At 35.4% G+C, this 14,127-nt stretch overlaps 1 protein-coding gene across 5 annotated transcripts in view; it reads right to left on the reverse strand.

Moving 5' to 3' along the window:
• The window catches only part of DLG2 (discs large MAGUK scaffold protein 2), a 1,308,393-nt gene that overhangs the window by 373,752 nt on the left and 920,514 nt on the right, over positions 1-14,127 (reverse strand). For all 5 annotated transcript variants that reach the window (XM_063431313.1, XM_063431306.1, XM_063431329.1 and 2 more), the window contains 5 exons: positions 13,267-13,391; positions 3,927-4,096; positions 2,611-2,747; positions 1,930-2,074; positions 869-1,010 (listed from right to left, as the gene is read on the reverse strand). In XM_063431313.1, the coding sequence (XP_063287383.1) occupies positions 869-1,010; positions 1,930-2,074; positions 2,611-2,747; positions 3,927-4,096; positions 13,267-13,391 (719 nt within the window). The remainder of the gene's footprint in view (positions 1-868; positions 1,011-1,929; positions 2,075-2,610; positions 2,748-3,926; positions 4,097-13,266; positions 13,392-14,127) is intronic.

Consider the following 14,127-nt stretch of genomic DNA (forward strand, 5'->3'; position numbering starts at 1 on the left):
CTTATCCGAGCAGTAATAGCGAAAGGTAAAAAGAGGTAATTTTCTAAAACAGATAAATAATAATTAAAGGAATGTGTGGCAGTGCTAGAAGACATGTTTTCAAGTCATTTTTTTGGTAAACTCTTAGTTGTATAAACCCCCTCACTACTGAATCCTCGTACCAGAACCATTAAAATAAAAAAAGCAACTAAAATTTTACTTTTTTATGTTTTCTAGAGCTGCAAAGGAATTTTGCTAAATATTAGTTTGCGTTATGTTACTTTAATTCTGTCTGTATTTAATCCTTTATTGGTCAATTTCTAATGGTAGATTTAAAGTAAAAAAAAAAAAACCTACAGACAAGATTACCATGGGTAATCCTTATGTAAAATAATTATAGTCAACAATAATTCAAAATGCAGAATAATGCCCTTTTACTATTACGGAAGATATTTTACACAATGTCCCAAAATAAATACACCTAAAGTTTGATTTATCAAAAGATCACATGCCTAGTTAAATGGACTAACACCATTTATAGTAATAAGGTCATCATCAGATGGTTCTTCATGTATTCCTATATTTTCTCCTTTATGTTATGCTGTGCTTGGCTCAGGGGTACAACCCTTAATGCAATACATTTTAATATACTCAGTGTACATCACGTCCTACAACTTTAGAAAAAGAGACTTGCTGATATTTTGAAGACAAATCAGATTAAGAATAACCTGCTACAAATATTCAATGATACCTAAACTATTTTGAATTTTATTAAGGAAATTCAATGAATTGATGTTATGCTAATACTAAGATAATAGAACATAGAGAGGATAAAAAAGAATAATGGTATGCAAAGTAAAAGGTATCTGATTAAAAGTGGATTTCTGACCTGGTGTAGTCGTCCTCGACAAGCATGTGCTTTGGGATTGGGGAATATCTTCCTGGAGAGATGGGCGCCATAGAACTCTTATATTCCAACGTTCCATTATTGGCAGAACTCATGATGTGACTATCCAATGGTGGAGAATATGCTAGCAATAAAACAAGACATACTAAAAGTAAGTTTTGCACAATATAAACAATATCAAACATTGCTTTTTACGTCAATTTTAAATTGATATTTCCATCAAAGGCAAATCTAAAAAGGCAGCAGGAATGTGTGGGAGAAACAGTGTGATATAGACCAGTGGTGGACAACCTTTGGCACTCAACATGTTGTGGTTGCTTACCCCATGTATAGACTCAACTAGTTTAGTGCCATACAATTACCATGTAAATATTTTTGAGTGATGATGCTCTGGCATACAGGTTTAAATTTTTATTTGTATTTATTACTTGTGTCTTTTGGGCCAGCCATATTTCTCAATAGGTCAATTCCTACACCATGAATTGCATGCTTGTTCTACTGAATCTTCTAGACCCCTCTGATCCTTCCTCACTTTGGCCCGGGGTCCCTGTGGATATTCGACACCATAGGGTGTTTGGGTAAAAAGTGTCAATACACAGGGACAATACACATTGAGACTTTGTTGATGGTGCAGCCATGGGCACAGCCCAAGACGCAATAACTCCAAGCATAATCAGTTCTCTGAAAGAACATATTGACGGTCTCGGCAGACGGAAACACACAGTCCTATTGGGAAACAGTAAATATTGCAAACAGATTCTAATGTATTATTAATTTTCTATTCCTACTTATTATTTTATGTGGTTAGGTATGCATCTTCTAAAAAGGCTATTCTCTTGTAAAAAAGAATGCATGGACTATTGTTAAAATCCCTTTATCCTCTGTTTTTTTTAGGGTACAATACCTGGGGTATTATACATTTTTAAAGCATGCAACATCGTTGGAGTTAGAGGTTGTGCTATTATAATAAAAAAAAGTTTTGCAATCACATGGTTATATATAAAAACAATTGATATGTATTTATGTAGTCCTAGTATACTTACAGTGAGTGATATCGGGAGGACCATAAGGATCCGTCATATATATTGTTGTAGGCTTTCCTACTTTCAGATAAACCACATCAGATGTGTTCTTCAAAATTGCCACTGCTTCTTCATGTGTTACTTCTTCTAAACTATAATTATTGACCTTAAGAAGAGTGAACAGTTTTGTTACAATTCAAGTCTATTTTTTATACAAATTCATAGTAGTGACAAATGTTTATTTCATTTACTTAATTTAAGTTATACATATTGAAGGCTATGTCCCAACAGCATATAATAGATGACTTTTTGTTTTAAATTAGAAAAATATATATATTTTTAAATATGAGGAAATCTATATTTATAGGACATTACGTCCTGTACACTTTTTATAAACAGGGCTTTTACAAATAAAACCCTATTTAATAGTTACTATGATGTAAAACTCAAAACTAAAATAAAAATAGTTTTAAAGTATGAGTACAGTAGAACTGGAACTTTCTAACCCATCACTAGGGATATAATAAACAAAATAAATAGTACAGATTAAACAATAGTGAAAGTATAATTTAAAACGTATATAACAGATATATATATATATATATATAAAAAGTATATGCCAGGTACATTATCCCTGAAATGGCTATTCTACAGTCAACAGAACTTGTTTAACACATAAAGTCTATAACAATAATTTCTCACCATGAGTAGCCGATCCCCAACTTGTAGCCGGCCATCTTTTTGTGCTGCTCCCCCGTCAATAATTTTAGTTACATAAATGCTATTATCACCAGGAATGTGCTGATTTCCAACTCCTCCAGCAATACTGAATCCCAAACCTAAAATTAAAAAATGTGCTTAAATATCCATGGTTAAAACTAATAAAACATGTTTGGTACCCATTCACTTCCATATGTAAAGCTTTTTACTCTTAAAGAATTTTAAGGTGAACAGAATCTTATATTTAAATTAATAGATTATAACATGCTTTGCCAATGAGGGTTGTGTGTGTGTGTGTATGTCTGCCAGTGAGTGAGGGTATGTCTGTCACTGAGTGTCTGTGAGTCTGTGTGTCTGTTAGTGAGTGAATGTATGTCTGTCAGCAACTGTGTGCATGTGTGTGTGTCTGTCAGTGAGTGAGTGTTTGTCTGTCAGTGAGTGTTTGTGTGTGCTTGTTAGTGAGTGAGTGTATGTCTGCCAGTGAATTTCTGTGTGTTTGTGTGTTTGCCACTGAGTGAGTGTATGTGTGTCAGTAAGCGTGTAGCTGTGTGTCTGTCAGCGAGTGTGTGTGTCTGCCAGTGAGTGAGTGACATGAGGGGGCGTCCAAATCAATCTTTGCCTAGGGCAGCAGAAATTCTTGCACCGGCCCTGGATAAGTGAGCATAGAGTTTTCTATTCCTTGAAACCAGGATGAACTAAAAAAGGTCCTTTCTTTTTGGTATGGAACCATCAAATATTTTTTAAAGCCTTTCATCTCAGCTTCATTTTATCGTCAGCAAAATATACAGAATCTTCGAGTCTATGAGTATGGTACGTTATCCACAGTTTGGTGGAAATGGTATAGAAGCACACATTTTGTATATATGATGTGAATGAAGTGTTCTGCAAAGACAATTCGGTTTCCACAATGTTATAAAAGGCTCACTATGCTTTGTAGAATGAACTATGAACTATGTTAAATTTTTAAACACATAAAAGTATACATAAATATGCTTCTGTCTTAGAGAGCAATATTTGCTATTAATATATACTGAATTCTTGTGAATACTGATTGCTTCAAAATCTGAATAGGAACTGTATATTGTCTGAAACTGGTGTGGTGGTAATTCCATCAGTAAATTATCTTTAGCTGTTTAGTTATATTCTACATACCACATTGCATTGTTTATCTCTTTTATTTTCTGCGAATTACTCCAGTGAATTTACAAATACAATTTTTAAAAGTTATATAAAACCTGAAAATATTGACTTAGCAAATGGATGTTTGCAAACACATTAAAGAACTTTGAAATACATACCCTTGGGCCCTTTGAAAAGTTTGATTTCGACAACAGTTTCAAGAATGGGTCTTCTTCTTCTAACATAGAGTCGTACGATAGAACCTGCCTCCTTCAACGCTTCTACTGCTCTACTGTGTGATACTTCAGAAACATCCACTTCATTCACTCGGAGAATACAATCATTGACCCTGGAAAAAAAAAAATATATATATATATTTCAGACACTATTTACAGAATTCAATTGTATATTTTCAAGTACAGACTGGAACAATTTCTGGAGAAGAAAGAGATATCGCTGGAAAAAAAAACATGTTAAATCCATTTTGGAATTTGCCATTTTCACTATATGAAACACAAAGCTAAATATTTTGACTTTAGAAATCGTCACAGTCATTTCGTGACAAGTGGTAATGGCTAAAATCGCTGCCACTATTATTAACTACCAGCAGTTTCCAAACACATTTTTAAATGTTTAACAAACACTAATTTACCACTGCCATAGAGATTAATGGGTATTATCACGTCCCAGGATTTTCAATATTATTTTTACTTATCCCTACATTTAACCAATATATATTGGAGAGGTGTGAAAAATAAAATTAAATATTGAAATCCAAACCACATTATCGTACAACTGGGCACCTCCATCTTAGCTCCCTGTGAGTCATTGATATAAGCACTTGGCAGTCAGCAGAGAAAAAATCTACAGAGGGTAGAGATTAAACAATGTTTCAATTTCTCCAGTGTATACTGGCTTTGCCTGGTCTGAATTGGAATATGATGCAATTTGTTAAATCTTAATATAAATTTAGGAGAAAAAAGAGCATCAAATGCAAAAAAAAAATAGATTAACACAATTTACTAATGTATTTCAATGTTTCAATCATTTCAGACAAGAGATAGTTTCCCTTTAATAGTAGTTGCTAAATGCCAAGTAACACCTGTTTTTGTTGTTAAGTGCAAAACTTACAACCTGTCACAAATTGATTAAAATTATATGTGTCTTACTAGTTGTAAAGAGAAAAAAATATAAATTAAAAACTCAAAACGCTTAATACAGATTTGAAAAATATATGCATTCTATTCCCCGTCTAACTACCGCCCTATCTTGCTACTGCCGTTTGTCTCCAAGATCTTTGAGAGAGTTGTGTATGCAAGATTGACAGACGTCCTGAAATCTAACTCTCTGCTTGACCCGCTTCAATCTGGATTCTCCTTGATCTTTCTGCTGCCTTTGACACTGTTGATCATCAACAGCTTCTTCTCATCCTCCGTAATCTCGGTCTACGAGATACCGCTCTCTCCCAAGGCTATCCTAACTATAAGATAAGGCCAGGGACTAATGAAAGTATTTAGAAAATTGGGCAGACTAGATGGGCCGAATGGTTCTTATCTGCCGTCACATTCTATGTTTCTATGTTTCTATCCTGGTGCTCTTCCTACCTATCCCAGCGCTCATTCAGTGTTTCTTTATCTGGCTGTGCCTCTGCCTCTTCTCCCCAATCCCTCTATGTTGGTGTTCCACAAGGGTCTGCCCTTAGTCCCCTATGGTTCTCTATCTATACTGCTTCCCTTGGTAAACTCATCAGCTTTTTAGGCTTCCAGTATCATTTCTATGCAGATGACACAAATTTATCTGTCTTCCCCTGATTTCTCACCACCCCTCTTGACTTGTGTCTTTGACTACCCCTCTGCTATTTTCAACTGGATGGCGTCTCATTTCCTTAAACCTAACCTGTCCAAAACAGAACTTCTGGTCTTTTATCCCGCAAGTTTTGTTGCTCCCTTGTGTGTGTCCCTCCAAGTCAATGGCACTACCATCCGCTCTACCTCTAAGGCTCGCTGCCTAGGTGTTTTCTTTGACTCTGACCTCTCATTCACCACTCATGTCCAATCATTTGCCAAATCCTTCCGCTTTCATCTCAAAAACATTGTGCGCATCTGACCCTATTTAATGCCTGATATGGCAAAGGTGCTTGTCCATGCCGCTGTCCTCTCTCGCCTTGACTACTGTAATCCACTTCTCAGTGGTCTTACGTGTTCCCAATTTGCCCTGTTACAGTCTAAAATGAATGCGGTGGCGAGGCTCATCTTCCGGTCCGCCGCATCTCCCATGCCTCCCCCTTTGTCAGTCCCTACATTGGCTTCCCGTAAGATATAGGACTCAATTTAAGATCCTGATACTTGCTTATAAATCTCTACACAATGCTGCTCCGACCTACCTATCCTCACTAATACAGAAATATGTCCCATCTAGACCCCTACACTCTGCCGGAGACCTACGTCTAACTTCTCTGGGGCTTCACCGTTCCTATGGAACGACCTTCCCCTCTCTGTTAGACTTTCACCCAACCTCCACTCCTTCAAAAAATCTTTGAAAACTTACTTTTTTAGGAAAGCATATCAACTAAACTGTGAACAGCTCTCCATCCCCACACACTGATTCTGCTCCTGCAACTGTCATCAAAACAAAATACTAAGCCCTCAATGAACACTATCCTAGCAACCTACTTTCCGACCCTATCCTTACCTTTTGTGTCACTATACCCCACTCCCTCTAGCATGTAAGTTCATTGAGCAGGACCCTCAATCCCTCTGTTCCTGTGTGTCAAACTTGTCTGGTTACAATTACATGTCTGTTAGTCCACCCATTGTACAGAGCTATGGAACTTGTTGGCCCTTTATAAATAATAATATTAATAATAATAATGCTATATTTAGATACATACGTCCCCCATTTTCACAAAACATATTTTTAATTGAAAGATAAAAAGTGCAGAGAGACTAGTGTGCTCTGAGCTGTTTGACTATGCCCAAATTAAACATATACGGTCAGTGGAGTCATTTTCTCTATAATCTTTAGAGACTTTCTGTCATGTACGTAATTGGCAACTGAAGTTCTCATACCTAACACTGGAAAAAGATACATACAAAATAACACACTTATTACACAATAATGGATGATTCACAATAGTCTTTTAAAGAAAGTTTGGATTTTTTTTTACACTTAATAATCCAAACTCTATAAACATTGTTATTGGCTTACCCTTTAGGAAACCAATCATAAGGTTCTACCTTAAGCATCCCGTTATCCTTTAAACTCAGAATTTGTGGTTTGAGCCAAAGATGTGGAAAGGTTTTTACATTTCAAAACATTTGCACATTTGTCTCAAGTTTGAACAATTGGAAGATTAAATCATCCAGCACTAATTTTAGGGTGATTTTTGATTGGCTCATTGCCAGAACTAGTGATGGTGCTTTTGTTACAGATATTTTTGTAACTATTTTATGGTACACGGATATGAATTTGCCATTTGTAGATTGTTTGTGCCAATGTAAAGACAAAAAGTGGCGAATATGTTCACAAAAAGGATCCAAACCACCTGTCCACAAGTAACCATATTACAGCCCAAATCAAAAGCAGTTCAGGTGGGGGCCATATGGCAAGATGTACTTCCCCACGGGAGACACAGATTCACTCCTTCCTGATGCAACAATAAACAAAGATCCCTATTCCCAGACACTGGCTTTCACACAAATGTACACACCCACACAGAGGTGTAATTGGGTAATTTGGTCCACAGGTATTAAAATAGTAAATTTTTGTCACTTTCCCTTCCTAATGGAGATGCGAGCACATGCCTGTAAAACATTTCATTGAGAAGTGGGGAGAGCCAGGCGCGCTAAACGAGAGCGCATTTGCCTTTCCCCACTTCTCAGTGACCTGTATTTTGTGGCTTCAGGACAGAGGCTTCTCAATTAATCACTTTCAGTCTGTGCTGGGAAAAATTGGTGATGGGATTTTCCAAGCTGTTCTTTTCCTACAACCCCAAAGAAAACATCTATGGAGCTAATGCAAGCAGAAGTAAACCTCCCTGGCTGCCTGAATGACAGGGAGGCGTTTCTGAACCCGGTTATAAAAAGTGCAGAAATTGGCACTTCTATAAGCTGTCACAAATATGACAGACTCCAGACACTGAAGGATTCACAAAAGATTAAATGTGTCAGTATTGTTGTAGAAATTAGAACTTCCGAGGGAGTTGTTTACAAAATTGTAGAATTTTCGGTTCTTCCGAATTGATATGGTTGCAGTGCTTTTATGTTTGTGCAGTGTTCCTTTAACTATACTAACACTATTCGTTGTATATAGCAATTTTCCCTAAGTGGTCATATAGCCTAGATTAATATCTTTCAATATTACCCAGCATAATGGTACTCACTTTATTAAGGTTGAAAATATAAAAACATGAGTTTGAGTTTGCTGGGACATTTACTACCTCACTTATCATAGCAGGCATTAAAAAGCTTGAAAATGACCAGCTGAACAAAATTATAATTATTAGATAATAAAACTCAAAGGATATAGAATTCTCTAGATAACATTTTCCGAGGCTATTGCTACTAATTTGCTGTTATATTTGTAACTCAGTTAAACAGAAATCACATTTTAGTAGACTTTAAGATTCAGATGGTCAAAATCGAATTTGGCAAAATTTTGGCTGATTCAGTGTCGTTTTAAATTATAGAATTTTAAACTGAACTAACCACGGTTCCTGTGGAACCTTCATTGTATGCTCACCCAGTCTCCACTCCTTCAAAAAATCATTAAAAACCCACTTCTTCATAAAAGCGTATCAATTAAATTGTTAATAGCTCCCGACTGATTCCTCTCTTGCAACTGTCACTAGTCTAATTCTATCCTTACCTTTTGTGTCACTTTACCCCACTCCCTCTAGCATGTAAGCTCATTGAGCAGGGCCCTCAACCCCTCTGTTCCTGTGTGTCCAACTTGTCTGGTTATAACTACATGTCTATTCGTCCACCTATTGTAAAGCGCTGCGGAATTTGATGGCGCTATATAAATAACAACTTAATAATAACCAAAATTCTTCCCAACTTTAAAAAAAAAAAAAAAAATCCGAACCATATCAATTTGGAAGAAGCAAAAATGTTCACAATTCACAAGTAAACAAATCCCTCAGGAATATATACTGATATTTTACTTTTGTAGCTGTGTACGTAATTATTATTATTATTCTGTAGCGCTTTACAATATGACAAACATGTAATTGTAACCAGACAAGTTTGACGCACAGGAACAGAGGGGTTGAGGGCCCTGCTCAATGAGCAATGGCTACAGGGATCAAGTCATGAGGGAATTCCGGGGCCGTAATGATCAGAATTATTCATGATTAGATCTCATCATGTGATTGTTGGGTATTTCCAACAAAATGATCATTTTACCACCACGTAATGGGAAATATATACCAATATATACAATGTTAAAACACCATTTGGAATTTTGTTCATTAATAGAGAGAACATGCTTTTAGTTTGTAGAAATCGCGGACCTATCTCAGAGCACGAGTCAGTTAACTGAAATATTTGAGGACAAATATCTCATAGCTGACGGCAGCCTGTGATACTAATGTAGTGTGAACACATGTGGCTATCGAACTTCACCAGAACTCAAACGCAGCTGAGCATTTACAGAGTATCGTCTCTTTTATTGTCCATTCTGTTTACTGACTCAAGTTCCTTTATTCGTGTCACTCATAGTTGCTCAAAATGCTTATTTAATACTTTGTGACATATACTGACATTCAATCAAAAGAGGAAGATTTCAATACACAAATAAATATTGTAAGCATGTCAAATCTTTGTAAAATATGTGTGTTGTTATGAAAAACAAATAATTAGCAGAATAGTATGTATTTCATTTGATCCAACAAAAGATAAACAAATTAGCGAGATACTTTTATATACCTCTATGTACAAATGAATGTCATTATAAGTTGTTCGTCATAGAAAAAAAATGCATATTTTTGTCACAGGCAATGCTTACGAAAATGGCCTTGATATTACCATTCACAGCAAAATGTAAAAGAAAATTGTGATCTTTTGCCTCTTATTATGCTATAGAAAACAATAATTGAATGATAAACTGGATTCTCAGTAAAAGCAGTAACATTTTGTGTTTATTGCTTTTTTTATTTTTCCTTTAAAATATATGTTTTTATTTTATGAATAATTTATTCGATTCAGTGATCCTGTGACGTATGATCCTAGAATCATTCTAATGACTCTTTACTTTTTACCTGGAATATGTGATCGGATAGTTACTCCAACTATAACTAATCTAGCTGAATATATCTTTGATCACAAACGAACGAAAGCTAATTATCGACATGTTACTCACTGCCAAGGAGTTATTAACAATGTTAATGCAATCACAATTCAACCCTTCTCGTATTTTTTAGACTTGTTCAGTTTCAAATGAATTTGTTTGAATTTCATAAACCCAAATCTCCACATGACCAAATAATTAAATGAGAAATGATTTAATTATTATTTATTGCTTCTCCTATTCCACCTGTGAACTAAATGGCACAAAAATTCACCAGTGTACTGCAAAATATGTACATAATATTGGTATTATATATGTTTTTGCAGTACACTAGTAGGTGCTTTTTTGTGCCATTTTGTTTCAACTGAATCAATTTTCCTAAAATGACTGCATGGAGGATATTTGTTCACACGCAAACACCACATGGATGAAACCCTAATAGTATTAAACATTTTTTTTTTCAGATGAATCGATTTGGATGAATTGATTTTTTTCACCTTACACAAGTTTAGTCTTTTTCATCAACAACAACGTTTTCCTACAAGTTGCGTTATATTTTCAAAGTTAATCAACTGCCATACTGCTGAAGAAGATATATCTACACATTAATACATTAATGGCACCACCAAAAAGTTCTTGATGAATCACAGAAAACACTTTTCAAATAATTAACCAGTACCTTGAAATATGCAAAGTGCTTGTGCATGAGAAGAACAAACAATGGTATGTTTATTTTTATCAGTCGGAAGCTACTGATTGGCTTAGATCCTCAGCTGACCACTCCCAATCAGCAGGGCCCCTGCCAGATGTCACTCCACACTTCCTGTAACTGAGATTCTGAAGACAGATGCCGTCTGAAAGACCTAGAGATTCGCGCTGGAGGCAACTCTTGGGGTTAAACCCATTGAGAATGCTTTAACCTCTTAAGATAAGAGTATGCCTGGGGGCCCCCTGGCACCATAACAACTTAATATTGGTGAAGATGTTATAGTGACCAGAGTGAATATTTAAGAGTAGAGTAGCCAAAATGAAAGCATAGCTGACTTAGAGTATCTTCCAGTTCCACTATTTTCTAACCCTGCGAGTGAGCTTTGTTCCTGCATTTTTCCTGTTTGCTGTAATGTTCTAGACTTCCTTATTCATTCTAGGTTTGTACTTCGATGCTCACTTTTGGTCAGACAATGGATATACTCTTGTTTCCGACACATTAGCTTCTCAATAATTTGCATGTATGGCTGCTAAGCCCATGCTTGGATGTTGTATGTCTAGTTTTGTGTATATGCTAGTCTTTTCATGATATACCTTGTTTTATGACTAACATGAATCTGTAAATTCCGCATTCTCAATTTGTTTCTTTTTTTTATTCGGACTGAGACTTCAGAAAGTAAAAACAATAAAAATAACATTTAATCCTCCTCATTTAAGTCATTCATAAGTACCATCTCTTTTCTAAACGTTTTAGAGCTAATCCCTGATAATCTTCATAATATAATACCTAACTGTCTAACTTGTTCTCTGAAATATCATGCATTTTTTATACAATGATATCTGAAAAACATGTTTTATTTAATCCTGCAAATTATATTCATTGGCACAATGTTAGTCAAATATGTAAAACGATAACTGTAAATTATCTAACATTTGTCCAAAAAATTGAAACATTTGTGATTAGGTTTTCCTTTGCCATATTATTTAAATCATCTAAAAAAAAAAAAGGAAATCAAGCTTCCACGTAGAATTAAACGTAATTATCTAACCTAGATTCATTTGCTTGGCAAGATAAATGCATATTAATGGATTTTAGAATTTATTTAGCATTTATCTTACTTTTGTTTGCAGTGTCAGGTATTCATTTCTTACTCTGATGAATAAATGATCACATCTGATGCTATTCAAATTATAAAAATAAGTAAACATGTAATATCACTCAATAAGACAATCCTTTAATGCCCAGATCTTTATAAAATTCCTAAAAAAAATTACTTCTACAGGGAACTTTATAAACTAGCTGATCAACTTACATCCCTTCACATATGTACTCATATTATGCTTCCCCCAAACTTTCTATGTCTGGCTCAAATCTACTATGACTACTTCCTATTCCTCTGAAAAGAGGTGTCCATCAAAATTCCTTATTATCAGAGGCGTTGTTAGGAGAGGGCTGACTAGGGATGAAGCCCCAGGTTACATAGTTACATAGCTGAAAAGAGACTTGCGTCCATCAATTTCAGCCTTCCTCATATGTTATTGCTGTTGATCCAAAAGAGGGCAAAAAACCGAGTCTGAAGAACTTCCAACTTTGCAACTAACGAGGAAAAAAATCCTTCTTGACCTCAAAATGTCAGTCAGATGTTTCCTTGGATCAAGGAGCTATTACCCCACTAATTAGACATTATATCCCTGTATGTTATGTTTTTGGAAGTATTTATCCAATTGCTGTTTAAACGTCTTTAAGGACTCTAATAAAACAACCTCTTAAGGCAGAGAATTCCATATACTTTTAGTTTTTACTGTAATTTTTTTTCTTTGACTTAGATAAAATCTCCTTTCTTCCAGCCTAAATGCATAACCTTGTGTCCTGTTTCTGAATAGATTTCCAGATAATGGTTTGTACTGGCCCCGAATATATTTGTATAATGTTATCATATGTCTGAATGCAGCTGGGGGGGGGGGGGGGGATTAGCAGGGTTAATTTTAAAAAGTGCCAATTTATATTGAAATCTGTACATTTTCTATTATTAAAATAGAAGACACATTCTTCAAACATGAAGCTTGCTGAAGTGCTTTAGGAGTCTGGAGTTTTTCTTTAAGTCTTTGATAAAAGAATGTGGTCTTGAATTTGGACTTCACCCTGGTGGTGTTTGGTTTTTTAATATATTTAATTCCCATAACCAATGATGTCATTTCTGCCTAGCCATACGATCTATGGACAAATAAAGCAATTTCAAAGGAACAGTGAGCTGTATAAAGCTCCCCTGCTGCCCCCATAATATTGTAGATATTTCACTTCCATCGGTACCAATCTTTCTAGATCTGAATAGGTTGCAAGTAATGGACTAAGCCATCCTGAACACTCACAGCCTATCATTGCCTATTAGTCAACTTTGTGACTCATTATCGTGGAGGGAGAGAGAGGAGACTACACCCTAAAATTCCTTGCAATGTAATCTCTAAAAGAAAACACAGTTGTTATAATGCTTAAAATATGCATTGAAACGTATAGCCTCTTACCGGAGTCGACCATCTTCAGCTGCTGCTCCTCCTGGTATAATCTTCGTAATAAATATTCCCGGGTCATCTCCCACATGTGGATTATCTATACCTCCAGCAATACTAAAACCCAATCCTGAATTACCCTGTGGAATATGAAAACAAATATTTCATCACTGCATCTTCATTAACAGTGCCTTAGTAAATATTCAATTCTACATAAGTAAATCAAGTTACCTACATTTCAAAAATTCAAATCAAATAATCAATATTCAAGACACAATTTCTCAATGGGCATGGAGGCAAGGGTCACCAGGGATACGCATCTGAAGATATATTGAATATAGTCATGTAAAAACGAAATTACCAACAGCAACATAACATAACATTGTGGCTCATTCACTAACCTTTCCGTAAGCCTAAAAAAAACAACAACATAAAAAATAGAAGTTATAATATAAACAAGGTGTATAAAATGTAATCTAGCTACCTTATACTATCATGCTGTTGACTGCATTCCTCTCTATTTATGGCCATAGCTTTATCCTAAGTGAGTTGAGTTGGTTATCTTTTTTTAAATCTGCAATTTTAGCAATAAATGTTGGAAGATTAATTGTTAAGTCTTAGAAAATGCTGTATTTTTTAAATATAGGATTTCAAATTTGAGGTAAAAAACTGCCGGTGTCATATATATTTCATATACGTGTATAACGAAGCTTGGCACTTCCCTATATAGGGAAGGGGTTATTCCGACCTATAAATACACATGCTGCCCCTTCCCCTGGGCTGAGACTGTCGGATTAACCCCACCCACAGCTCCATTTAATAGTCATTTAAACTGGTGGTCCCTCTTTTTACGGGCCTACCCGAACATCAGTTTCG

The sequence above is a fragment of the Pelobates fuscus genome, chromosome 1, assembly GCF_036172605.1.
Source record: "Pelobates fuscus isolate aPelFus1 chromosome 1, aPelFus1.pri, whole genome shotgun sequence".
Classification (NCBI taxonomy): domain Eukaryota; kingdom Metazoa; phylum Chordata; class Amphibia; order Anura; family Pelobatidae; genus Pelobates; species Pelobates fuscus.